Source organism: Centroberyx gerrardi, chromosome 12, assembly GCF_048128805.1.
Source record: "Centroberyx gerrardi isolate f3 chromosome 12, fCenGer3.hap1.cur.20231027, whole genome shotgun sequence".
Classification (NCBI taxonomy): Eukaryota; Metazoa; Chordata; class Actinopteri; order Beryciformes; family Berycidae; genus Centroberyx; species Centroberyx gerrardi.
The window spans coordinates 17,960,572-17,987,247 of NC_136008.1; the positions used below are offsets into that span (position 1 = coordinate 17,960,572).

The following is a 26,676-nucleotide window of genomic DNA, read 5'->3' on the forward strand; positions in this document are numbered from 1 at the left end:
TCTAACCTTTTATGTTTTTCCAGCAGTGACATTCTTTTTTCTTTTATCACTTTTATCTGAATCTTGATTTCAAAATCTTCTTGGACTAAACATACATGGATCTATCATCTCACTGGGCTTTAAATGCTAAACAGATTTTTTCTGAAACACAGGAGGTTCTGATTAAGGACTTTTTGACAAGATACAAATAAATTGTTCTTTCTCGTTGAGAAAGTCTGATCTTTCTGAGGTTGCCACTAGTTGGACTCAAGAGAACGACAGAGGTAGTGACATCACAGTCAATCTGCTCCTGATTGGTCCAAGAAAGACAGAAGTAGTGACATCATAGTTAATCTGCTTCTGATTGATCCAAGAAAGACAGATGTAGTGACATCACAATTAAGTCTGCTTCTGATTGGGCCAAGAAAGACAGATGTAGTGACATCACAGTTCATCTGCTCCTGATTGGATCAAGAACACCAGAAGTAGTGACATCGCAATTAATCTGCTTCTGATTGGGCCAAGTAAAACAGATGTAGTGACATCACAGTTAATCTGCTCCTGATTGGGCCAAGAAAGATAGAGGTAATAGAGGTAGTGACATCAGAGTTAATCTGCAATTGTTTGGACCAGACAGAACTAGTGACATCAGAGTTAATCTGCAGCTGATTGGACCAGACAGAACTAGTGACATCAGAGTTAATCTGCAGCTGATTGGACCAGACAGAACTAGTGACATCAGAGTTAATCTGCAGCTGATTGGACCAGAAAGAGGAAAAAAGAGGCTGTACTGGAGATTACATTGCTGCACTGAGTAATCAATCAATTGCTCAACACCATATGGACACACACACACACACACACACACACACGCACACACACGCACACACACACACACACACACACACACACACACACACACACACACACACACACACACACACACACAGCAAGTGGCCTCACAACCAAATCAGAATGAATAACAAAGAGTTTTTTAGCTACCTGCCAATTCGAGTGCCAAGCAAGGTCTGTCTGTCTGTTACCTGCCAGTTGTTTCAGTCAGTTTTGTTACTCTGCCAATAGGAGACCCTCTCTCTGGCCCCTGGGCGCATAAAAAATGGCAATTTCAGGCCTTGACGTTCTTACTTATATCTACGTTCCTCTCACAGTCTTAAGTGTCAGAACCTCAACATCTGCTCTTTCTAGTTTGCACTGAGAAGAAAAGGCAGAGAGGAAGAGGTGATGCTGTGTTGCTATCACTATGGGATGGAGGGACGTGATGTCAGCTCAGGAGGCAGTCATCTTTATTCACTTGGTTCTTGGGTTCCACTTAGGTTAACTGTCTACAAAAAACTATTCCAAAACATTTCAAACAGTCCGTATTACTCATCACAGTATACAATATATCACAAGTATGATATTTACAGACACACCTTTATATAATTTGTTTTTACTTACTTACTAATTCAGATTTTTTTTATTTTTTATTATATTTATTTTTATTTCATGTTAGCTTATTGGCTGTTGTTTGTTATTGTTTTAGTGTCTGTAAAACACTGTGTAGCTCTGTGTTATACAAATACATTTCATACATAGTTATATTACATTTTAAGTTGGTTGGTACTTAAGGTTGTTGAAGTATCCTCCAGTGTGAAGAAAGCAGGTTTTGGGTTAGTCACTGAAATTACTTCACAAAATGAGGGTAAACAAGGGTGGCCTTGAAACTAATCTGTGCTTTGACAAATGGGTGCACCCTGGCTCCAAAATGAGTTCTGGGTTGCCCAAGCGTCCTTGAAGGAATGCCAGAAGGTGCCTAGAAAAATGGAAAATAGTTTAATTTTTGCAAAGTTTGATTTACTAGTCAGTACAATAAGAGAAGTGATCAGTCTGGTGATCTGGTCTGGTTTTAGACAGTAGGATAACACCAGTCTGTGCTAAATCAAAGCTAAATACCACAGTTTCTCAGATGTTGGGGTACACAGCCGTTTGGGGTCCTTGGCATGAGAAGGTTTGAGATTTAGATTCCAGTGACTCATAAAAATTAATGTTTCCTGTGTTAACAGTCGGTCTGGTGGTTTCGTCCATCTTTGATCCAAAATAAAGTCAGCAAGGAACTGCATAGCCATTAACGATAAATATCCATGTTTTGCTTATCAAAACAATAACAAATCTATTTGTCGGTCCTCTGTGCTAGACACTAATATATCTTCAGTGGGAATTGGCCCTAAACTAACGTTTCTGCAAAAATAACAGCCGTTATTTGGACAGCTGCGTTAGACATACAGTATATACAGGACATCTCAGAGTGTGTGTGTATGTGTGTGTTTGTGTAGGTGTGTCCATGCATGCGTGTGTGTGTTAAGTTACAAATGTGTGCCAGTAGCCTCCAAAACAGATGGTTGTCATTCTGTAATTGATGCCATTAAGATCTAACAGATAATTCAGCACCGGCTCCTCTTAACCAAAGCCTGATGCAGCATTGCTGAACGCACCGCAGAGATTTAAAGAATTGTTTCTGGGTGTTTAACAACAACAAAGTCCAAGTTTTCCCTCCTACAGCCAATTTTGAGGTATTGTACCAGGTGACAGCCAATTGTCACCTGGTACACTTTTGAAAAGGCTGAGTAACATAGCCTACATAATGGGTTTCAGTGTTTTATTAAGACGTTCTGTGGAAAAACAACAGCATGTTTAGTCTCAAACAACATTGGGACGTGTTTTAAAAATTTCACACCGTTTTATCATCAACCGTTTGATGTAATTGCTTTCATTTACATAAAAGTTTCAGATGTCAATAAAAAGGTAGTGATGCATTTCAGAACTCCTCAGACACTTAATTGGGTAGACTTTGATATCAATACCAATCCACTCATTAAATGCCTGACTTGCTTGGTTTCAGCTTTTATACAAAAAGCAATCAGAGTGGCGTACAGACAAGCGGAAATCATTGACCAATAAAGAGTAAAAAGCCTCTCTCTTCTCTTGAGCTATGCTGCGACATTTTTTTTCTCCAACAAATTCATATTACCTAATAGGATGCGAGGGCGGAGTAAACAGACACTGTCTTCCTCACTCCCTGATCGAAACTTTAAACCCACCGCACACGCACACGCACACACACACACACACACACACACACACACACGCACACACACACAGACACACAGACACACACAGACAGATTGAACTCAAGGGAGCCAGGTAGTTGAAGTTGAACTGGAGGCCAATGAGATTCTGTGACATTCTTCAACACTTCGAGAGAGAGAGAGAGACAGACAGAGAGACACACACACACACACACACACACACACACGGACAGAGAGAGAGCGAGAGAGAGAGAGTCCTAACATCCATCACCTCTCCAGAGGGTAACAAACGCACACCTGAGGAGAGAGGTTTCTGTATTTATAGCCAGCCTTAATTCCTAACATTATCATTTATTTAGGCTCTGGCACTCTGGCTCTGTGTGTGTGTGTGTGTGCACGTGTGTGTGCATCTCTCTTTATTTATCGCCTTGTTAATTCCCAGCTTTACTATTCATTTAGTCTAATTCTCTCCGTCTCTCTGCGCCTGTGTGCATTTCTGCATTCGTGTGTATGTCCGTGTTTGTGTATGCATGTTGCCATATTTATTGCCTTATTAGTTTCCAGCATTACCATTTATTCCGACAGATTTTTTTTCTCTCTCTCTCTGTCTGTGTGTGTGTGCGTGTCGTTAATTTAACTCCTAGCCTCACCATTTATTCAGTGTGATGCTCAGTGGCTACATGGGGTGTGAGGGGCTCGTAGCCAAAGAGCTATGTCACTAAGTTGATCCAAATAACTGGAGAGAGAGGTGGGAGAGAGGGGCGAGAGAGGAGTTAACGTGCCAAAACTGATGACACAGAGGAAAAGAGAGAGAAACGCAGTGAATACATACATTACATTCACCTATGTGCAAGCTGCCAGTCTCTTTGTCGGCCTCTCAGCATTACAGAGTTATCGATTCTTACCCGTCTGCTGTCAGCAGAGACTGACAAATATGCGCGTCATGGCTAGAAACATGACCCAAAAATGATATAGATGTTTGAATTCGGTTCACAGATGATCTGAAAATGCACAATTTGAATAGCGGTCTGTGAGCGGGTGTGTCTGTTAGAGTGCGTAGTGTGAAGGGCAAAGGAATGAGAGAGTGGAGTGTTTAACTGAATGCTAAATGAACAGACGCACCCCGGGAACTCAGGTAAACCCAAGTCTTCCAGAAACGCTCTCTCTTCGTCTCCATTCGTCTTGTCTTGTCCTGCTTTACACTGTTTCCATCATAGCATAATTTGTGTTTTACATTTGGTGTTGGACATTGGCCAACTGTTGAATTATTCCTGTTGAGGAGAACTTCAAAAAAAAAATCATCCTCACACACTTTGGATGTGTGTTCAGGGACTTGGGAGCAGAACAGCCATTACTCACTGGGATTCGTGTGCGTGTGTGTGTGTGTGTGTGTGTGTGTGTGTGGTCTCCGTGCTAGCCAGACTTCTGTCCTTGCCCTCGATGGGGAGAGCGGGTTCATGGATGAGTTGAGCTAATTGTATGACAGCGGTTAACAAGTGTGTGTGTGTGTGTGTGAGAGAGAGAGAGAGAGAGAGAGAGAGAGAGAGAGACAGAGGGAGAGAGAGAGAGGGGGAGAGAGTGAGACAGACAGAGAGAGAGAGAGTGCGTTCATGTGTGGATGTGCTGATGGCATTTTGGTCATTAGTGGCAAGGACTCGTTAAGTGCAGAGGTCAATTAGCATAATTAGCGACCACTTCCTCTCTCATTTCCTTCTTCTATAGCTTCTGTCCCTTCCCTCTTCACTCTCACTGATAAAAGTTGCACACTGAAGTCTAGAGCAGATGGTGCCACTTGGTCATTTTTACATTCAAGAACCAAAATATTTCAAAATGTATACATTTATGTGTGCCTCTCCCTTCCCATTCCCCCTCACTTTCTCTCTTTTTCCTCTTCTGCTGTCCTACCTCCTCTTCTCCTCCCTATACTCCTGTCTTCATTGCTCTCCATTACCTCCTCCTTATACCAAAGTACCTTTATTCTCTGCCTCCTCTCCTCTCTACGCATTTATGCATCTCTCCTCCTCTGTCTTCATCCCCTCTTCTTCCCCTGTCTCCTCCTCTTTCTCCCTCCCTTCCTTTTACTCATTCTCCCTTCCCTCCTTCCTCCTCCTCCCCTTTCTTTCCTTCCTCGTTCTCCATTCCCTCCTCTTCTTGTCCCCTGTCTCTACTTTTCCCGTCTTCTTCCCTCCATCCTCCCCCCCTGCGATGCCTCTGGTCTAAACTCTAACTGTTGTTTGAGATCACACCTAACTCTCCTTTAGCTTGGTCAAATGAAACACATTGCTCTTTTTTTTGAAGGCTAGCTCATTTATTTCTTAAGACATAATGCTTTAAAAACTCATGTTTTATCATCAGCAGTGTAGTATATGCTTGCAAAATACTGATGTTTATTGTCAGTGCTGTACAGGGAAAGCATATGCTGCATCCCAGGTCTGTTCTGCATGAATTTCCATGATTTTACATTGGCTCTCTTAAGAGATAGATAGAGAGAGAGGGAGAGAGAGATAGAAGGGGGGGTGGGTTGGCATGCAAACTCCTAATTCCACCTCGCAAAATTAATGTTTAAGCCGGCATTGTATTGAATAGTGACACAAAACAGCATTGCTCTGGCACCACACCTACCTCTGGGGCTGTTACAATGTGTGCATGAGGCTAAAAAATAACCAGATATGATAAGAGAGGTTCCGCTTTCGAAATAGAAGCCCGAACAATTCAACAAGTGTGTGTGAGTGTGCGTATCAGACAGAGAGATTAGAGGAAGACAAACAGAGGGAGAGAAAAGGAAAAAGATACAAGGCAAACAGAGAGACAGACAGAGACGGAAAGACAGAAGGAAAGGTAGAGAAACAGAGAGAGAGAGAGAGAGACAGAGAGACACTGAGTTTGTAAGCCATGTGTTGCTTTCAGCATACATAAAGTGTCTATTCTGCCAGTCTGTCTGTGTGTATTCAGTGAAGTGGAACAGAACAAGCCAGTGGATTAAAGATCAGAAGGCCAGGCAGGGAGAGGTCTCTGGTGGAACGACACAAACCGTCTAAAAACAGCTGTCGGATTACACCTTAAAACCCACTGGATCAGACTAGACACACACACACACACACACATACACACACACACACAGACACACACACGCACGTACACGCAGGTCTCTCAGATGAATATGAATGTTTGTGCCTGGCTGAGTTTGTCTGAGTTGTTCTCAGGGCCACTGAGCAAACGACAGGTGTATCAATCTACTGCCTCTCTCTTGATTGAATAAACAAGCCAATAAAAAAAGAAATTCTTGTTTTATGAGCTCTTGTTGTGTAACACCAGCACCTTTTTGGAGAACTTTAAAACGGAAACAATCTCTGTCGCTGCAGGCAGGCTAAAGCAATGCCCAGGGTTGACAGAATTTCTAAGCCTTGGGTATAAAAAAGTCGCAGCACTGAGGGGGTTGGAACTATTTTTACGGCCCCAGCTATTCCATTTTTATTTCTTGGAAAAAACGTTTGTTGCTAAGCAGTATAGTCAAATCTTTGCTTACTGGCTGGTACTGTGCTCCTTGCCTGAATAACGTCTTATTGAACATTGTCTCAGGAAGCATGGTTGTTACTTTCTAACCCAGCTGCAAAGCTGCAATGTGTCTTGATTTTCAATTAAAAAGTTGAATAACAACTAAAAGGTTGATTATAAATCCTCTAATGTTAACCTCACAGAGGCATAAGGTTATGCCTAACCTTAATGAGAAATGAAAAAAAAACCCAAAAAAAAACAATCTGATCACCAATTGGCTTGGCCATGAAGTGCAAAGTACAAAACCAGGACGCATAAGGAACTCTTGTGGCTCTACTGATTTCACTAGCATTTGTAGCTAATATTTTGTAGGTGACTGTCTATAAAAGGCTGTTGAAATAAGAGCTGGAAAGGACTGGATTGCATTGATTTAAAGTAGACATTTTCACTGCGTAATACAGCCAAATGCTTCTATTAAGGCACCAAGTTCTATAACATAAACAGCAGGGAGGAGAAATGGTCCTTATTATTATTCATCCTGAAATGATATACTGAGAAAACATCTTACAGGGGTGACCATTAAAAAGGCATTTCACATTCTGAATAATATTATTTTCATCTTCATCATTTCACTGAGGTGTTTTTTCATGGAATACGATGTCAAAATCAAACACATCAACTCTCAATAGCTAAGTGAATTTGTGTAAAACTATTTGGGAATGAATGTAAGATTATTTGTGTAATAAATTAGCCTTGTTGTGGGTGTTCTTTTAAAAGGAAGTTTACCTAGGAATCAGACTTTGGCTAAGACAATGGGAAATACACTCGGCAGTGCAGGGACTGTCACTGCTGCTGCCCATCTATCTGCATGCCTGTCACTGTTCTCAATGTTAATTCCAGACACTGAAACACAATCACAGTGGCGGGGGAAATAAAACTTAACTAGTGAGAGATTGAAATGACAGCACACTCAGTCTGATCCCTGGCTAAATAGAGGTCAGCAATAAATCACTGCCGGCTGGGAAGAACCACTGTTAATAAGAAGATAGAAAGGAGAGAGGGGGAGAGAGAGAGAGAGAGAGAGAGAGAGAGAGAGACTGAGGGGGAGAGAGAGAGAGAGAGAGAGAGACTGAGGGGGAGAGAGAGAGAGAGAGAGAGACAGACAGAAAGAAAGAGACAGAAACAAAGAGAAACGAGATGGTGTCCAACTGTCCTAAACTGGTTGTGTCTATGTTTGTGTGTGTGTATGTGTGTATGTGTGTGTGTGTGTGTCTGAGAGAGAGAGAGAGAGAGAGAGAGAGAGTATGAGTAATGTGTGTCTGTTTTTATGAGTGTGCCATGCGTTATTCCCCTAGCTTATGTGTAGCCATACGTGTGTGTGTGTGTGTGTGTGTGTGTGTGTGTGTGTGTATGTGTGTGTGTGTGTTACTCCCTGGGACTAGAGGATTAAAGAGCAATCATCTCTGCTTTCAATTAGTCTGGTCTGCTGTGAGGACAACATGTCTGGGTGTGGGCCTGCATGTGTGTGTGTGTGTGTGTGTGTGTCTATGTTTACACTACTACTACTAATACTACCACTACTACTGCTACTACTACTACTGCTACGGGTACTATACTGCTACTATTACTTAAGATGATTATGATGATGAGGATTATTATTCATTGAATGAGAAGGTATGAGGGGTCTTGGATTGAAATTTTAGACTATAAATTTTAGATAGGTAGGATAGATTGGAGTCTGTGTGATGGCCCTGTTGACAGCGTGTTCATCTGCCTCTCTGTTTGTTGGTCTGTCTTCATGTGTGTCTGTCTCTGTCTGCCTGCCCGTCTGTCTCTCTGTTTGTCTATACATCGTCTCTCTCTGTCAGTTCCCAGTCTGTTAGCAGTCTTTGTCTGTCTCTCTGCTGTCTGTCTTTGCTCTGGTAGAAGTTGCGGCCAGCCAACAGTGGCTCCCATTGTCACAGTCACATTTTTATAGCCCATTTCTCCACTCCCCCACAAGTTAATGCAATTGTCCTCAACCACATACTTTTACACACACTTACACACACACACACACACACACACACACATACACACACACACATATTTCCATTAGTACTTGTGAGGACCTGCATTGACTAAATTCCGTGATTCCTGACCCTAACCTTAATACTCCATACATGCCTAACTTTAACCCTTGCCTTAACCTAAACCTAAACCTAATCCTAAATCTAATCTTAACCGTAGACCCAAAATTTAAACCTAAAATAGAGAGAGGGAGAGAGATAGAAGGGTGCTCACTGAGGACCGGCAAAATGTCAGCACTTTGAAGGGTTTTCCTAATTTTTCTATCCTTGTAAGGACATTTGGTCCTCATATACAAGAGATCCAAGAACAAACACACACACACATATTAGAGACTGACATGTCATATGCTCTGCCATGGTGGTGTTTTACACGGCTGTCGCAAAGATGATTTGCCACACAACCCCCCCCCTTCTGCAGAGAGAAGACAAATCTGTATAGAGAAGAGGTGATGTAAAATTGTTATAATGTAAACTGAATATTGGAACTGGAACTTGTGTCAGCAGGCGAGTTATTTTTTCCACCACACAAGATGCGTTTATCAGGCGCCAAATCCAGGTCAGTCAGTCGATTCGATCCGTCTGTCAGATGGCGCTCTCTTACCTCATATTGAGTGATGCTCACTCGCCCGCTGTTAGTCTCCCATAGCTTTGCAACTGCGGTGGCTAATTTATGCGTGACAAAAAATATTTTTGCTGGCAGATGTTTTTGTTAGCCCGCAACTAGATTAAGCTAGCAAAGCAGATTTGCGTAACAGATGTGGAAAGTTTGGGCAATGCTAACAAAACATTTTGGCTAGCAGGTTACTATGACACTTAAAGACAGCTAGCCTATCGGAGCGTAGCGGTATAGCCGAGTGAACGATTTTCCTCATTTTTCTACCCTTGTAAAGCCAGTTGGTCCTCATAAGTACAGACATACAAGAACAGACAGACGCGCTCACAGACACATATATTAGAGACCGACATGTCATCTGCTCTGCCATGGCAGTTTGTTTGAGTTAGTGGAGTGTTTAAGAAAGCTTACCGTGCCAAACAAAGCCTGCCTCTCATTAGCTAGCCACAAAGATGGACAGAGGGAGATAGAGGCGGGGGGAGAAGCAGACGAGAAGAGGAGAAAACGAGAAACCATATACTTGGAGCGAGGAGGGAGCTGGCACCACCAGAATCTGACAATATATCTGTGGTATTTCATCAAGCACGAATCCCACATTTTCTCCCTCTCCCCACTTCTCCTCCTCTCTCCCTCACTTGTCCCGATCTTCCTCCCTTTTTGCTCTTTCTCTTATGCGCACACGCTGTTCCCCGCTATTCGCCTGCAACTGCACTTTGACCGGCGGCGAGGGCGTTAGAGGAGAAGAGAGAGATAGAGAGAGTGGGAATAAGGTAGGGAAGAGGAGAGGAGAGGCAGATGGGGCTTAGAAGGAGCAGAGGGACCTTTGACCAGCCGGCTGTTGTCTGGCAGGCAGACAGAGAGCGGAGAGGTGGGATTTCACTAGAAACTAGAAACATTCTCTCTAGCATTCCTACGACACTGGTGGGAGGGAAACACTACTGTATGTATGTATGTATGTATGAGTGTGTGGGTTGATGTGTGCATGCGTGTGTGTATGATTGTGTTCCCGTCTCTCTCTCTCTGTATTTATTTGTGTGTGTTTCTCTCTGTTTTCCACACATCTGCCCCATTACTGCAGATGTCATTCTGATGAGGTTGTGAAAACATTTTATGGGCCTGTGTCAGATCTGAATATTCATGTCTTTCAGCGGCCTACTGCTAATTCCCACAGTGATGTATTCAGAAAGAGAGATTGGGCATTGTTTTCCAAAACATGCAGGAAATTGCACTTTCAGTTGATTAGCGGATTTTATTTTGATGGATTTGTAAAGATGGATGGAGTGGTTTCATTTCAACACTTTGAGATACTGTGTCATTTTTACGTTTTAGTCTGTTATTGTCACTGTGTCAAATGTTAATGCCGCTACATGCGGTTAAGATCAGATGAACTCCATTTGAATCAATTAAAATTGTTTAAAGCCATTGGAAGCCAGTGACATAGTTTTCATAGCTGGGAAAACTCAGAACTCAGAAAAATCAGATTAGCCTCAAATATTCTGCTGCTGGGAAACATTTCCCCACGACTGGGCTCCATGTTCTCATCAACTTAACTTCACACAACACGAGCATTCAGACTGTATATCAGCACTAGTTAACACATCACTAGTTCCCTCTACTTCTCCTTCTTCTTCTTCTCAAAGATGAGCTCCTCAGTGTCTGAATACAGTATAGCTCACATTTTAGTCTCTCAGCAACTAGGTCATTGTCAGACCTCTACGTAATCGGCGGCTGGAACTACCACTACTAGGCCTATACTGCTGCAGCAGATGTAGTAGTAGCAGCAGCAGCAGCAGTGTTGTTGCTTGCCACTACTGACTACGACCACCTGGCTTAACTGTACTGCTGCAGCAGCAGGAGCAGCAGCGGCAGCACCCACCACATTCCCCGGAGCCCCTGGTAAAGCTCTTACTGTGGACTTTGACAAGGGCCTACAACCCTATAAGATAAGATAGCACTTTATTAATCCCCTTGGGGAAATTCAGGGAAGCTTGCCTTCCCGTCGGAGAATTGAACCCCGGTCTCCTGTGTGACAGGTAGGGATACTAGCCACTATACTAACAAGGAGCACAAACTCTTTGGACTGGCTGGCAGGCTTACCAACAAACCACCAACCAAACGTACCAACCACCAGCTCTTCAACGAAACGCGCTCGCTAGCCGCCACGACACCTGGTCCAAACTGTCAAAAATTAACTAGAAAAAAAAATAAAAACTTCAAAAAAAAGCCGGCATGAGAGACGTGAGAGACACCACCAATCTGTTGCTCCTGCTGCATCTCTCGATGTCTCGTGTCGGTTTTGACAGGTTTGCGATCATTTGAAGACTTGTTTTCACAGGGTCCTCATTTCTCTCAGAAACACATTTCAGTGAACTATTAACTTAATATAAGAGAACGTTTCCAAACACGCCCATCAAGCCAATAGCTACTGGTCTGAAATGAGGACCGTGTAGAAAGATTCCCAAAGAGAGCCTCTTGCTGCGGTCCAAGCAACAGCTGTACCAGCACCCAGGGGAGTTCATACCTTACCAGACAGAGCCTGGTAAGGTATGAAGCTGAAGACCTCAAGCGAGACTTTTTATGCCCTGAGCTGCTGTGACCAAACACGTCAGAATTCTGATTGTGATGTCATCAGTGCAGCTGAGACAGGCTCTGATTGGTGGAGCAGAGTCCAGCTCCATCCAATGATGTCATAATCGGTTAGAATGGCAAAGGTTGGTGGAGGAGAAATAGCGAGCCAAGCCGCCAATTGAATGGCAAAAATGATTCTGGATTATTTTAAATGATATTTAGCCTATTATGTAGAACTTTATTTCTATTTGGAGTAGGCTTGTAGATGCATGCATTTACAAGTCAAACTTGTATGTGTAGACTAATGTATGTAAAATAAGTCAAAATTGATGTGCAATTGGATGTCACATGCTTCTTAGGTGTGTGTGTGTGTGTGTGTGAGTGTATGTGTGTGTAACAGCCTTGAAGCATAAACATGCCGCAAAGCCTCCAGCCGGTCCAGCTGAACCGGGATGAAAGCGGCAAACAACTCAGAGAAATTAGAGGAATTGTGTGGCTGAGTTCAGAAAAGAAATACAAAATAATAAATGTATATGAATAGAGTTAAGCTGTCCAAGTAGTAATTTTTGTCCAACAATGTCTGATAGGAAATAATTGCTATATTTGTGTTAAGAATTCCCTGTAAGTCTCCTTTTTCCGTGGCCGTCACACTCTCTCCTCCCTTTCTGATTGTCCTTCCCAATTGCACAATCCTTAAAAGCAGCTTGGATACACGGAGCGCGTGTAACACACACCCAGGAGATCGCTATGAATGGAGGAAGAGGTTGTCGCGTCTGACAGCCTCGATTGAATCTGGATCTTCAGCTTAACAATTGATTGTTGAGTCATTACATTCATTTGCATTAGGAAATACGGTCAGATCAATGTCTGCTAAATCCTATAAAGCCGGCGCACAGTATCCTGGTGCTCGGCCAAATTCATACGCCACGTCATCATTCATTCAGTTTGTTTGTGATACGGGACGTTTACTATCGAAACCACATATGTCATCAATCACCAAGCATGCCAATCATATCCCAACCTCGTCCCAAACTGGACTCTGCCTTGTGTTTGATACCTCTGAACCCAGTGAGCGGGCATCAAATTAACCAGCAAAATTAAAGTTGTAAAATAAAAGCCCTCAAACTGCAAGGGACGGTCACGGTAGAATTAGAACCCAGCTGGAAAAATAATCTGCTCACTCCATCTCTGAACATGGGATCATTGCTATCATGGTGTTATCCACTGTCTAATGTCATGTTCTAGCCAGGTCTGCGGCAAGTAAAAGAAAAAATATATCACTAATAGAGAAAAGGATGGTATTAAAAAACTGTTTTAATTGTGTTCCAAACTTAGGCCTACATATATCAATCGTTTGTCACTTAGCATTTTCCTTTTTTGGTGAAGGTGATTTAGTCTATCTTTTAGTGTATTCAAGAAAGCTCAACAGTGATGCCAAAGTGTGTAGAATTGCAGGAAATGCATTTAAAATTACTAAAATTTTCTGGGGGAGGGCCACCAGCCCCCCGAACTTCAGTTGGTCCCCCCCAATGTTTTAGACGCAATTACGCCACTGCTGTTCAAACCCTCCACTATTTGTACAGTTTGATGTATGTCCAGTCATCATTGTCAGTCTACTCCATCTCTGAAAGCCTCAACCCCCCCCCACCCCCACCCCACACCCGACAGCGTTTACATGCAGCCGTAATTTGTTAATCAGACTCATTGAGCTCCTCTCCAAATGAAACAATCTCATATAAACACTTCAGCCAGACTGCAGTAGAGTAACCTGATCGGCCTCAGTGATCACATCAGACACCTCTGATGCATGGCTGTCATCAGAGTTATTTGTCATTTTCATCCACACAACATGGCAAAGTCAAATAATTCCTAGATAAAAGAACAACAACATAATGTAGGTTGAAGATTTGTCTTAAATGAAATTTAAGATGATTTGTCTTAAATGAAAGACAGAGGGATGCCGGGCTTAAGCGAACAGTTGAACAAATACACACACATATGATATGTGTGCAAGATGGTAAAATTTTAATCTGCAGAGGAAAGTGCATTGCTGTTGTACCTTCTTGGTTAATAATCAGTAGTTTCTGTATTGTACTTTTAAAAACTGTTACAATAACCACTAAGATATTACTTAAATATAAGACATTAATCAAAAACAATGTTACAAAAGAATAAAACAGGAAAATAGGTAAAAATTAATGTCTGTTAAAATGTGTTTTAAGAAGTGTTTTAAATGATGACCCTGGAGTGTTCCAAAGCCCAAAGCCCCGTTTCTCCCTTTGGGTGTCAGGTGATCGACAGTAAGCAGAGCATAATATAATGTGCGCATTGATATGAAAACACTCAACTGAAATTATGATAAAACTTTGACAAATTAAGTAAAGGCTTCATGTTTACTGTGATAGATTATCTGGCTTGGGCAATTTTTATGTCTGTGGAAGTTGTTTTTCATACTGTAAAAGAATTAATGGCTTCTTCTGAAGGGAGGAAAACAAGCCCTGATATCTCCAACTGCGCTGACTGTGTGCAGACACCAGAAGCAATAATGTAAAGGAGAGGGGCAGCCTAAATAATATGCACAAACTTACAAAAACATCGGTGTTATCCTTTAAAGCGAGTCTCTCTGGCTGAAGGACGTCCTCACTGCCCTGACATCCTTAGACTTGGGAACGGCCAGCAAGCTGTAATTAGCTGTAATTACCAACCCTCTAATCCCCTGTTTACCATCTCCTTCCCCCGCCTTAATGGCTTTTCTCATTGTGCTGCTCTCCAATACTGCAGTTCCTCTCTCTCCCTCTCTCTCTCTGTCTTTCTTTCCCGTTAAGTCCCTCGTCTCTAGTATTCGCCCATACTGTAAACAGTAGTTACTATAGATACTAATACTGTCTGAATGTCTCTCACTTTTTAGCAAAGAGTAGCTCCTTGGCTGTGTGTGGGTGTGTGCGTGTGTGTGCGTGGGTGTGTGTGTTAGGAGCCATGAAATCAAAGAGGTGGCCTCTCTGATAGACCAACTCCGATCTCCTACTCAAACCTCTTGTGTGTGTGTGTGTGTGTGTGTGTGTGTGTGTTTGTCTTTTATTTCTTTTGAAGAAGCCTTTCTGTTTCTTTCTTTTTCTTTCTTTCTTTCTTTCTTTCTTTCTTGCTTTCTTTCTTTCACCTGAGAGTCCCTTTAAAGGCCATGTTTGTTTGTTCTTGTGTGTGTGTGTGTGTGTGTGTGTGTGTGTGTAAAAGAGAGAGCGAGAGAGCAAGAGGGTAATAGTGTTTGTCTGTGTATTTATGTGTGTCTTTGTATAAGAGACAAAGTGTATGCATGTGCTTGTGTGCGTGTGTGTGTGTGTGTGTGTGTGCATGTGTGTGTGTGTGTGTGTGTGTGTGTGTGTGTGTGGTCTTTCCAAACTGTCTGACTTGTGCTTTGTTGTGGTGGCCAGAGACAGACTCAAATACATGACACACAACTTCTTCATAGTGTGTGTGTGTGTGTGTGTGTGTTTGTTTTATAACAAAGGAAGCTCTACAAAGACTCATCTTTCCTCTCCATGGCCTCTTAGCCTTTTGCCATTTTACTGAAACTCTCAGATGAAGATTAGAGTAGAATAAAAGTATTTCTTCTTCTCTTCTCTTCTCTTCTCTTCTCTTCTCTTCTCTTCTCTTCTCTTCTCTTCTCCTCTTTTCTCCTGGCCTCACCTCTCCTCCTCACTGCAATATTGTCATTTCTGTAATAGACATCACAATAATAGGATAATAGAATAATGAAGGTTGTTCTTGCTGTGGTGTCAGTAGTTGTGTAATGGTTGATAGCCATTCCAGTATGATTACATTCCTGGATAGGTGCCACTCTGAAGAGCGTGAAATGGGTTCTTTGAAAGAGGGTTCGAACCTTAAGCAATTTGCCCAGTCCTCTCCTCTCCTCTCCTCTCCTCTCCTCTCCTCTCCTCTCCTCTCCTCTCCTCTCCTCTCCCTTTGTCGCTTATGATTTCAACAAAGACAGTCCAGAGAATCAAAGCAATGAAAACATTTTGCAACTTTTTCTGACAGTACAGACTGTCTATCTCAGCTGATTGGGGTTCCAATAAAATATAACTTGACTGGTTTTTCAATTATGACAAAAGTGAGAGCCCATACATTTTTCAGAACTTTACCTATAGAGTGAATGTGTTTTGTAATAGCACCATAGTGGGTTTATATTGTGCATTTGCAAACCTGACAGAGATTGTCATCAGCTGTCTCTTGTCCTTGCCGTCTTCTCTCCTCTCCTTTGTCTGTCGTCTGCAGCAGATGGACGGTTCAGAGAGTTAGGCAGACACAGACAACAGACAGAAAGCTCTGTCTGAAAGCTCACTTCCTGAAAAGAATACCTGAGTTGCTCATCTTTTGACAATAGATACCTTTCATGAATTTCAAGCTCTAGATGGTGTTGGCCTTAGAAAATAGTACAAAAAGTCACACAAAGGTGGCAAATGTGACATATGTTTTTTAAGTTTGTCAAAGCATTTTTCCAGGCATTTCGTTATCGACCATTTAAAATGGTTGCATTGACCATTAATGTCTGTTGCATGGCACTTTGTATGTTTGGCACTTTGGAATAATTATATCAATATCTTGCATTAAAAAAGTCCCATCATTTCTCCAACTAATATTAACTGGAATTCACCAGCCACCTACTCACACATTATTAACTTCGAGTTCACACAAGCTGCATCTCCCATTGGCTATTTACAAAAAGAAAGTCAGCATGCTCTTTTCTTCCATTTTTTTTTCCCATTTATGCAACCTTTTCAACGGGTTCAGGATAATTCACGATTACTTTTGTAGATATAGCTAAAAGAAGTATGATGCAACTTTAAGTGGATGTATAAATTCCTGTCATATCATACTGGAAATGGCTGCAGGGAGAGAAGATAAGCAGTTATAGAATTATGATACTAATGTAATGTGTGTGCGTGCATATGTGTGTGTGTGTGTGTGTGTGTGTGAGAGAGAGAGAGAGAGAGACAGAGTGAATTGTAATTGTATCTCTTCCTCTGTAACCTTTGCCTTAAATGTACTACTACTACATCGATTATACACTCATTTTGTGTTTGTTAGTTTGTGTGTGTGTGTGTGTGTGTGTGGGGGGGGGGGGTTGTTTCCCCATCGTTTACTCTTATCTCTCCTTACTACTAGTTTGAGGTGGGGGTTGTTTTTCCCACACTTTAAAACTGTTTTCAGGTTTTCACATGAAATGGTGGACGTTCCCCAGCAACTTGTGAAGAGTTTGAATCCAAGAAGAGAAGCTACCTTAAATCAAAAGTACCACAGAGCGGGAGACAAGCTCTCAATTCAAAATGATTCAATTCAAGAGGCTATTATGAACATATTTTCATGTCTTGAGACAACCAGCAGGACAAGGAAACAGACATGCAGGATTGCTCTTGGATTTTGTTACATTGTGTGTTTGACTGTCAACATACAAAGAAACTGAATGATGTTTGTCATGTTGTCTAAATGTATTTTCACATTTTCCAGTTCTTCTCTGGCAGTTTGGTTTACAATGTGTGTTCTGTTCAATAAAGACAACCTGAAACATGCAGACTTGAATTGCTTTCTTTCCCAACTATCAAAAATTTAAAATGCATTTCACATATTTACTATAATTCATTTATTCTCAGACTTGACTGCGAAACCTGCACATCAAAGGTCAAAAAACATCACCTCTCCCAAGATCTATTTAGCCCTTTATTCTGTCTGTCTATTTTTACTCCCACATGAAACTTCAATTTCCTCCTTTCCTCCCCCAGTTTCACTTTCTAGATTAGAACTAGCGATTTTCAAATATTTCACTTTTGTTTTGACTCAAACTTGGAAAACACGGATTTACCCTCTTCTCTTCTCTTCTCTTCTCTTCTCTTCTCTTCTCTTCTCTCCTCTCCTGTCCTCCAGTAGATCCGTTTGTGTGTCACACCCTGGCCATAGCAGACATAGTGATCCTGGTGGACGGCTCCTGGAGTATTGGTCGGATCAACTTCCGGCTGGTCCGCATGTTCCTGGAGAACCTGGTCAACGCCTTTGATGTTGGCATCGACAAAACACGGATAGGTGGGTCCCAGCTAGCTTCCTTCCCGGGTCAGACGGGTACATCAAGACACCAATATCATCCTCCGATGTTTGCTTAGATGTTTGTATTGCTTTAATACAGGTATCAGCTCATATCTGTCAAGAAATATATATATATTTTTAATATATACTATTATTGCATCTTGATGTCAGTATTTTCCCTGAAAAGCCTATGCTGAGTGAGTCATACAAGCAAATGACAGGTTGTAACAAAAAGTGTATTCAATGTGTGTGTGTGTGTGTGTGTGTGTGTAGGTCTGGCTCAGTACAGTGGTGATCCCAGGATAGAGTGGCATCTGAATGCCTTCACCACTAAAGATGCTGTCATTGATGCTGTCAAGAACCTGCCATACAAAGGAGGAAACACTCTCACAGGTACTGGAATGATACTGGGCTTGGCTACTGGTTTGTTTCACTGGTACTGTACACTGGATACACTGTTCAAAATGGTATAGAAGAAAAATTCATGTTTTTTTATATGGTTACTGTTATATGGTTCTCTGTTATATGGTTCTCTCTCTCTTCATCTCTTTCTCTTTGTGCTGTACTATCGCTCTTTACTTCTTTCTCATCCTTTTCCTCCATCCTTCTTTCTCTCTCTCTCTCTCTCTCTCCCTCTCTTTCTCTCTCCAGGCCTTGCGTTGACCTATGTCCTGGAGAACAGTTTCAAGCTTGAGTCTGGATCACGGGATGGCGTACCCAAGATCGGGATCCTCATCACGGATGGGAAGTCCCAGGATGATGTCATACCGCCTGCCGAGAGCCTGCGAGACGCCGGGATTGAGCTGTTCGCTATTGGTGAGGATACAAAGACACACACACGCAAACTTGTACAAACACACACACATGGCCAGTGATGCCACGTCAGATTCCCTGTGGTTTAGAAAGGGTCACATCTGGCTTGTCTAAATCTAAGTTATCGTTAAGACATTTCTGCTCACTGTGCATTACACTACTGTTCTGCTGTGCTATGAGTGCATTTATCTCTAGTATGAGTGTTCAAGATGGGAATCAGACTCCTAACCTTCATTATGGGTTCACCATGACCCAAAGCTTAGTCTCTGCCTCAGACATTCAGGCTCATTGAAATGTATTCCTACTCTTCCCATGTGAGGAGCTTATTTATTTTCCGACCCATGGTTTAAGAAACAGAGAACACTCTTGGTCTCCTTGCATCTAATACAACCAATGATATTTTTGCCTTTCCCCTCACAGGTGTGAAGAATGCTGATGAGAACGAGCTGCACTCCATCGCCTCAGAGCCGGACGGCACGCACGTCTACAACGTGGCCGACTTCAGCATCATGAGCTCCATTGTAGAGGGACTGACCAAGATAGTGTGTGAGCAAGTGGAGCAGCAAGACAAGGACATCAAGCAGAGTAAGACCTGATGGATGGATATGGATAGATAGATAGATAGATAGATAGATAGATAGATAGATAGATAGATAGACAGACAGACTGGATTGTCCCTGTGCTGGTGATGCATATGTAATCTCACATAATAATGACCAGCCATGAAAACTAGAGGTATCACTTACACTCTGTAACATCAGCTCTCCCAATTATTTGAGGCAAGGTAAAATATTTTGAGAAGTAAGTTATAAGTCAAAACAAACCACTTTGCAGTATGACCAGTTTCACTCTTCTTAATGCGCCCTTGCATGATTGGATGATAAAAGTCACATTGAAATGACAAGCCTAACTGCAGCAGCAGTAATAGGTTTTATCCAGGAGTGTGAAGCAGAGCCTGAAGGGCCAGAGACGGCGTTATTATAGTGGTACTGGTAAAATTTAATGCAAGGTTTCTCAAAAGGGGAACGTGATGTTAAACAATACATTGGTTCACGGCTTCACAGTCAAGGTAGAAACTGTATCCTGCTACAAAATGTCTTTAGAACAACCATACAGTGTCCATTTTAGGACCACCTCTCCTTCTCCATCTTCATCTCCATCCTGCTCCTCCGCCTCAGTCTTCCCTCTTCCTCATGCTTCCTGCAAGGGCGTAGGTTTGATTTTGACATTGGTAGGGACACAAATGGGGGAGGTCCGGAGGGGATGTAACCCCCACTGGAAGCTGAGGCGTTTTGCATTTATGATAGACTTCTGACCGCCATTTCATATCATCTAGATCAGTGATTCTCAACCTTTTTCATATCGAGGACCCCTAGTTTAGTCCACATTAGAGCCATGGACCCCCATTTGATGAGATTTTGTCTCTCGGCCCCAAATCTGAGAATACTTTTATTGTTAGATATGATTTTGATCCAGAATCCCATGACTGTCTGTATTGTAGGTAGAGAGATAACAGTGAAACTATGATCAAAACAGTCATTCTTCTACATTCTGTAATTGTGTTAACTATTTGTAAATTAAATAATGCTGAAGTTTAACAATTCATCAATTTGCTGGGGACCCCCTGGAACCTCCTCAAGGACCGCTGGTGGTCCCCGGACCCCACGTTGAGAACCACTGATCTAGATAGTTATGGTAGCCAATACACTCATTAACAGACACACAGACACAGGGGTGTAGCACATTAATGAATCCTTTACTCAAATTTGCCAGCTGAATGGGACTTTGAAGAGCACATTTTGTTTTAAGGCAGGTACTGTAGTACTGTTGCCTATTCAAACCAACGATCTGTATTTACATTTAAAATAATAATAATAATAATAATAATAATAATAATGATAAGATATTGTAAACTATATCCAAACCCTACATACAAACAGCTGAGTGTCCACTGCCTTGCTCTTATTTGAAGGAGCCAAACACATGCCTACGCCTGTCATTAACAGAAATGAACTGTTGGCATATTTGTTTTACATCAGTGTTGTCCAGTGTGGCACACATCAGCATTGTTCAGTCTCACTTGTGACATGTAGGCTACTTACGGTCGTCACCCGTCACAGACGCACGCGACATGGTACTTAAATAAACTAACTTTAATGGCTAAACACAACTGTTACTAATATAAAATAGGATGGAGTCTTCACTCGCATGCTCGCCGGTAGGCGGAGTTTTGGCTCTTCTTGTACACAGCCCACAGCATTTCATACGTTAGCAAGAAATGGCAAAGCCAATCAGCGATTTTTTGGGGGGGGGTTAGGGAGGCGGTGTCACGCCAATTTTTATCCGGGTGACGCAATAACATTCTAAAACAGCTGTTATACTAAAGTTTCGTTACAGCGTCCGTTGCTATGCCGACACGGGACACCGATGCACTACACCAATGCAGCGGGACTCGTAGTAGAGAACGCGATCTGTTAAGATTGACTAGACACTGACGGACAAAACAACGTTTATTGTCAATCAAAATAATTGCTAGGGACATTTCAGAGTCGCTTGATATTGGTAGGGACACGTCCCTACCGTCCCTACCCAATTCTACGCCCTTGGCTTCCTGCTCCTTGGAGATGGAGATGCAGGATGGAGAAAGAGGAGGAGGATGTCCCGAAATAGACACCGTACCACCGGTCTGATGTGTTTTGGTTACATTTCATTACCTCTCCTTAACTCTGCTCCTCAAGGAGTGTGCCCTCCGGTGACCTTTTCATAACTTCAATAACAATCTGTTCTCTCCACTTTACCGTTTCCTCTGCTCTTGCTGCTCCAGGACACATACCAGAGGAGACGGGTGCTCCCTCTGACCTGGTGACATCAGAGGTCACGGCCAAGAGCTTTCGGGTTACATGGAGCCACGCCCCCGGAAACGTAGAGAAATACAGAGTGGTTTATTATCCTGCTCAGGGAGCCGTACCAGAGGAGGTAAATAGTTTATTATATTGTTGTTACTGCTGAGAACACCACTACACTAACTGTTCAGGGAGGAAAGTAGGGAGCAGTAGTAGAGAACTACTACAGACCTATGTTGAAATACAGAGTTGTGTATTTCACTGCAGGCAAACATGAGGACATGAGTTATAGGAGATATCCATTACCTATAGTAATATGTATATGTATCAATATAATTTAGTAATCTTGTAGCAGTGGATTGTAGTAGTTAAAAACCTTTAAACAGTTTAAAGAAATCGCCCACTGCACATACTATTATGAATAATATCAGACAAAACAGTCTAGCCTCAACAGAGTCTTTCACAACAGAGAGTGTCACAAATCACAAAAAATTAATCTGAGAGTTTGTGGTTTGGATGGGAAACTGTGAGCTGGGAATGAGTGTAGCACGCTGCTGTGTTTTTGTCGCTTGGCCCCGCCTCTCTGTGTGGAAGTACACCAATGGGAGTTAGCCAGGATGTTCAGGCATGCAGGTATTTGATGGATTGAGCTCAGCTTTGCCTTGAGATGTTGGTCGAATCATTCATCCACACACACCCCCTCCCTCGCGCCCTTCATCCATGCCTCCCCAGCAGAGAAGGTCATGAAGACTATGAAGGCTCACCAGAAAAGATACTCTGGCTGATCCAGGCACCTGTTAGATTTTTCCAGAACACTTTACCGCAGAAACCATTAAATCTTTCGGTAACTGGGTTGACAGGCTCCAGATGTTCTGGAGTCACATGTGAGGAGCCACTGGCTCAGCCCAGACCTAATCGTTATCACAACTGTCATCCATTCAGTTCAGAATAAATAATACTCTTAGCCTGGTGAATTTTCCCCTCTCTTGTGCTTTAGCCCATTCAATAAATCGATTGTCCTTCCCCACCTCTCCCATTTTCTTTCTGTCTCCTTTTCTCTCCCTGCTTCCCTCCCTCTCGCCCTCCTTCCATCTCTCATTTCTGTCTCCCCCCATTTACCCCCCCTTTCCTTTTCCCTGCCTGTCTTCCTCCCTCTCCCCCTCCCTTCCTCCCTCCCCCTCCCTTCCTCCCTATTTCTGTCCATCCATGCCCCACTTCCTCTCACTGCTTCTCTCTCTCTTTCGTCCCCTTCCCTCCATCTTTTCCACTGCCCCCACCCCCCCCCCAGGCTGTGGTGGATGGCAGTGAGAGTTCGGTGGTGTTACAGCATCTCAGCTCTCTAACAGAGTACCAGGTGGCTGTGTTTGCTGTGTACACTAGCGAGGCAAGTGAAGCGCTGCGAGGATCAGAAACAACGCGTAAGTTTATTGTGGCACACACACGCATGCATGCACACACACACGCATGCATGCACACACACACTTGCATGCAGGAATACATGCACACACAAATGCCCTAACAGTGTCAGACGGCGTCTCTAGGCCCTGTGTGTATCTCAGATCACACGTATGCTAACTGATTGTGTCTATCTTTTAGCTCAGAGTGTGGAACGTTTGACTTCCCTATTAAAAATGTATGCACTCATACATTTTTACATCTTTAACATCCCAGCAAGATTTCTTGGAAGGAAGTCTCTAAGAGAAACTATAACATTGGATATTCACAACAATTTTCTGAATATACTGTATATGGGGCATCAAAAAAACAAAAAAACAAACAAACCCCTGTGTATCTACACTAAGTTACACAGACTTAGGTTTTCTAACAGTTATTTGAAGAATCATTCATTGACTGAAATGTGCTGTGTACCTCTTTGCTGTGTGTGTGTGTGTGTGTGTGTGTGTGTGTGGTCCTGTGTGTGTGTGTGTGTGTGTGTGTGTGTGTGTGTGTGTTTATACAGTGGCTCTCCCCACAGTCGCAGGCCTCCAGCTGTTTGATGTGACCCACAGCACCATGAAAGCAAGCTGGGACAGTGTGGAGGGAGTATCTGGCTACATGCTGCTCTATGCACCGCTCACAGAGGATGGAGCCTCTGAGGAGAAGGAGGTAAAGAAAGAAAGAAAGAAAGAAACAAACAAACAAAGAACAAAGAGAGAGAACAAAGAACAAATAGATACACATGCATATACTTCAACTTTGTACACATTTTTCAACAACAATTTTCCAACTCACAGAGTTCGCAATTTTGTGGTAAATGCTGACGTTGTGTGTGTGTGTGTGTGTGTGTGTGTGTGTGTGTGTGTGTGTGTGTGTGTGTCTTTCCCCCCAGGTGAAGGTATCAGATTCAGTGACAGAGCTGGAGCTGGAACAGTTAATCCCTGATACAGAATACACCGTCACTGTCTATGCTATGTATGGAGAGGAGGCCAGTGATCCTGTTACAAACCAGGAAACTACATGTGAGTGATGCACGCATGCACACACACACACATACACACATACACACACACACACACACACACACACACACATCATGCTAATACCCTCTTCTCTCTCTCTCTCTCTCTCTCTCTCCTCAGCACCATTGAGCCCTCCCAGGAACCTCCAGTTCTCTGACATCACCCATAACTCCGCCCACATCAGATGGGACCCCGCCCCCAAAGGGGCTACAGGTTACCGCATCATGTGGGTCAAGACAGACGGACTGGTCACTGAGGAGGTGTGTGTGTGTGTGGGAGCATCTGTGTGTATGCATAAGAAGAGGTGAGGGGGGAAAAGTGAAAAAAGGAGAGATGGAAGAGGAGAGAAGATTAATGGTGGCGATTGTCCATTTAAGTATGAAAAGGTCAGACCCAAGTAAGTATTAAATATTAATATAGATCATGGTGGACAATGTGCAGATATTACAATTACACAGAAATGTTCACTCGATGCTAGAAGCGCAGCACTAGTTACTGCTGAAGATTATTCCTTTGGGAAAGTTGGTCACATTATGTTTTTTTTAGCTTCTAATGGCCCAGCCAGTTTCTTTTTCATTGTAAACAAGGAAAAGAAGGAATCATGACAAAAGACAGTGGACATACTGTATATGCCGTGGGTTGTGTGTGTGTTTTTATTTGTCTGTGTGTCCTGCAGGTGGAGGTGGGTCCAGTGAGCTCCTATGATCTCAGTGAGCTGACCTCTCTGATGGAGTACTCAGTGGCCATCTTTGCCCTGTATGACGAGGGCCAATCAGAACCGCTCACTGATGGATTCACTACCAGTAAGGCTCAATCACTGTGTTACTGGATGGATGGATGGACAGATGGATGCATAGATAGGCAGACAGACAGACAGAGATAGATAGATAGATAGATAGATAGATAGATAGATAGATAGATAGATAGATGCTATTGCCCTATATTTGTATTTTGGGGGGGATGGGTCTAGAGAAATGACAATCTATAAAACTTCAAACAGGGTTCAAATTGGGTCTCATGGTGCATTATCGTTTAAAATGAATGAGAATGCAGCACACTGTATAAATTTGTGTATTCCCCATTTAATCGATGTGCAACTTTAGTAAGTACTTTTAGCATAAAAATTCCACTTTGTGCTGGTATTTTCAATGATTTACATTTTTGTAACAGTTGTTAGCTACCGTTAGCTAACATTAAACATTATGTTAGCTAACGTTTGCTAGGTCTAGCTGGCTAGCTAAGTGTGGCTGAATTTGAAAGGCTAAACAAGCTATGTCGCTGTATGATACGGAAAACACTGTTGCTGGTGGAATATTGACCAGAAAAACTGGTTTTTCCATTATTGTTGTGTGTGTGTGTAGCCTCAGATAATCTCCACAAGTCATCAAATTGAGTGTTATAAAACAGGCAACCATCACTCCTTCCACTTTATACGCCCTTTCTGGGTGGGACACCCAACACTTAGGACTCAATTCAAACCCTGGATTCAAATAAAGTGCAGTGTAGATTTTTCCAACAGCGGCAGCCAATGGTAATTATCCAGTACATTTGTTCATTTGTTCTTTATAGTCCACTTTTTATCCACACCAGTGTTATTCCACTCACCAATCCCAATCTCTATTGAGAGCAATATTGTCTCAATTTCCTCAAAAAGTTGTATGGCTACCATTAGAAGGCCCAGCCATTCCTTTCTCAGCTCTAAACAATGTTGAGTTTTATTACCCCCACCGGTTCCTTTACTATTCTGGCTGTCTGCCCATCTCATTTACACTTTGGCATAATAGCCCAGTCACATTAAAAGGTCATTCCACTGTCCCTGACTATTCCATCACGCTAACAGTTATTGATTTGTTGGAATATCCCTTTAAGCAACAAGCAGTTCAGCTGAGTCAGCTGAAAGAAATGTATTTCTGCCAAGCAACTATTAAAATGTTCACTCCTAGAAAGGCTATGTTGATTTTTATTTATCTCCTGGCAAACTTAAGTCAATGGACCAGGTGTAAGGATGGATGCTTTTTGAACCGCTTTCTAGGTTCTCGGGTGGAGGGGTGGGGTGGGGGGATATGTATGATTAAAGTGAGTGAAACTATATTGACTTTAAAAACTCCACATGTTAACGCCAAAGTGCTGTGGTAGCACAGTCTTGTTTTAGCTAAGAATTGCTGAACAAAATATTTAATTCATGCGTTGACCTACGCACTACAGTTAGAAAATCGCAAGCTATTTCCTGGTATGTGAATGTATCGTGCACCAATGTAAAGCCGGCTTGTGCTTGTATGACTCTTATGGTGCTGCCTGGTGGTGGAACACACACTGTATTTTCCTTACGCAGGGCTCTTATGGCTCTGCATAGCCTGAAGAACGCATACTGTAATTCTGGGATTGCAGATTGAAAAAAATGTGACGCACAAACAAACCAATGAATCAACAAACCAACGAACACACAGAGCCCAGCTGTTATAGAGGTGCTCCTGACCACCTAATAATTTAGTCCTCACAGAAAATCCCCCAATGCAACACAATGCAATGCCAACCAAGCTCTTCTTGGTCAGTTATCTTTTTCTGCATCAGTAATGCAGGGTATATGCTGCCCAGTGGGAGTGGTCAGGAGGATAAATTAAGCCAGTGAAGAAGACTGACATGCTTCTATGTCTACCTCTCTTTTCCCTTCTGTTG

The 26,676-nt window shown here is 42.5% G+C and overlaps 1 protein-coding gene across 1 annotated transcript in view; it reads left to right on the plus strand.

Moving 5' to 3' along the window:
* col14a1a (collagen, type XIV, alpha 1a) overlaps positions 1 to 26,676 on the plus strand; it is a 137,538-nt gene that overhangs the window by 22,544 nt on the left and 88,318 nt on the right. The window contains exons 5-14 of the mRNA XM_071901633.2: positions 17,730 to 17,885; positions 18,159 to 18,278; positions 18,537 to 18,701; positions 19,119 to 19,283; positions 21,523 to 21,674; positions 22,830 to 22,959; positions 23,502 to 23,647; positions 23,871 to 24,000; positions 24,121 to 24,260; positions 24,677 to 24,803. Of these exons, the coding sequence (XP_071757734.1) occupies positions 17,730 to 17,885; positions 18,159 to 18,278; positions 18,537 to 18,701; positions 19,119 to 19,283; positions 21,523 to 21,674; positions 22,830 to 22,959; positions 23,502 to 23,647; positions 23,871 to 24,000; positions 24,121 to 24,260; positions 24,677 to 24,803 (1,431 nt within the window). The remainder of the gene's footprint in view (positions 1 to 17,729; positions 17,886 to 18,158; positions 18,279 to 18,536; positions 18,702 to 19,118; positions 19,284 to 21,522; positions 21,675 to 22,829; positions 22,960 to 23,501; positions 23,648 to 23,870; positions 24,001 to 24,120; positions 24,261 to 24,676; positions 24,804 to 26,676) is intronic.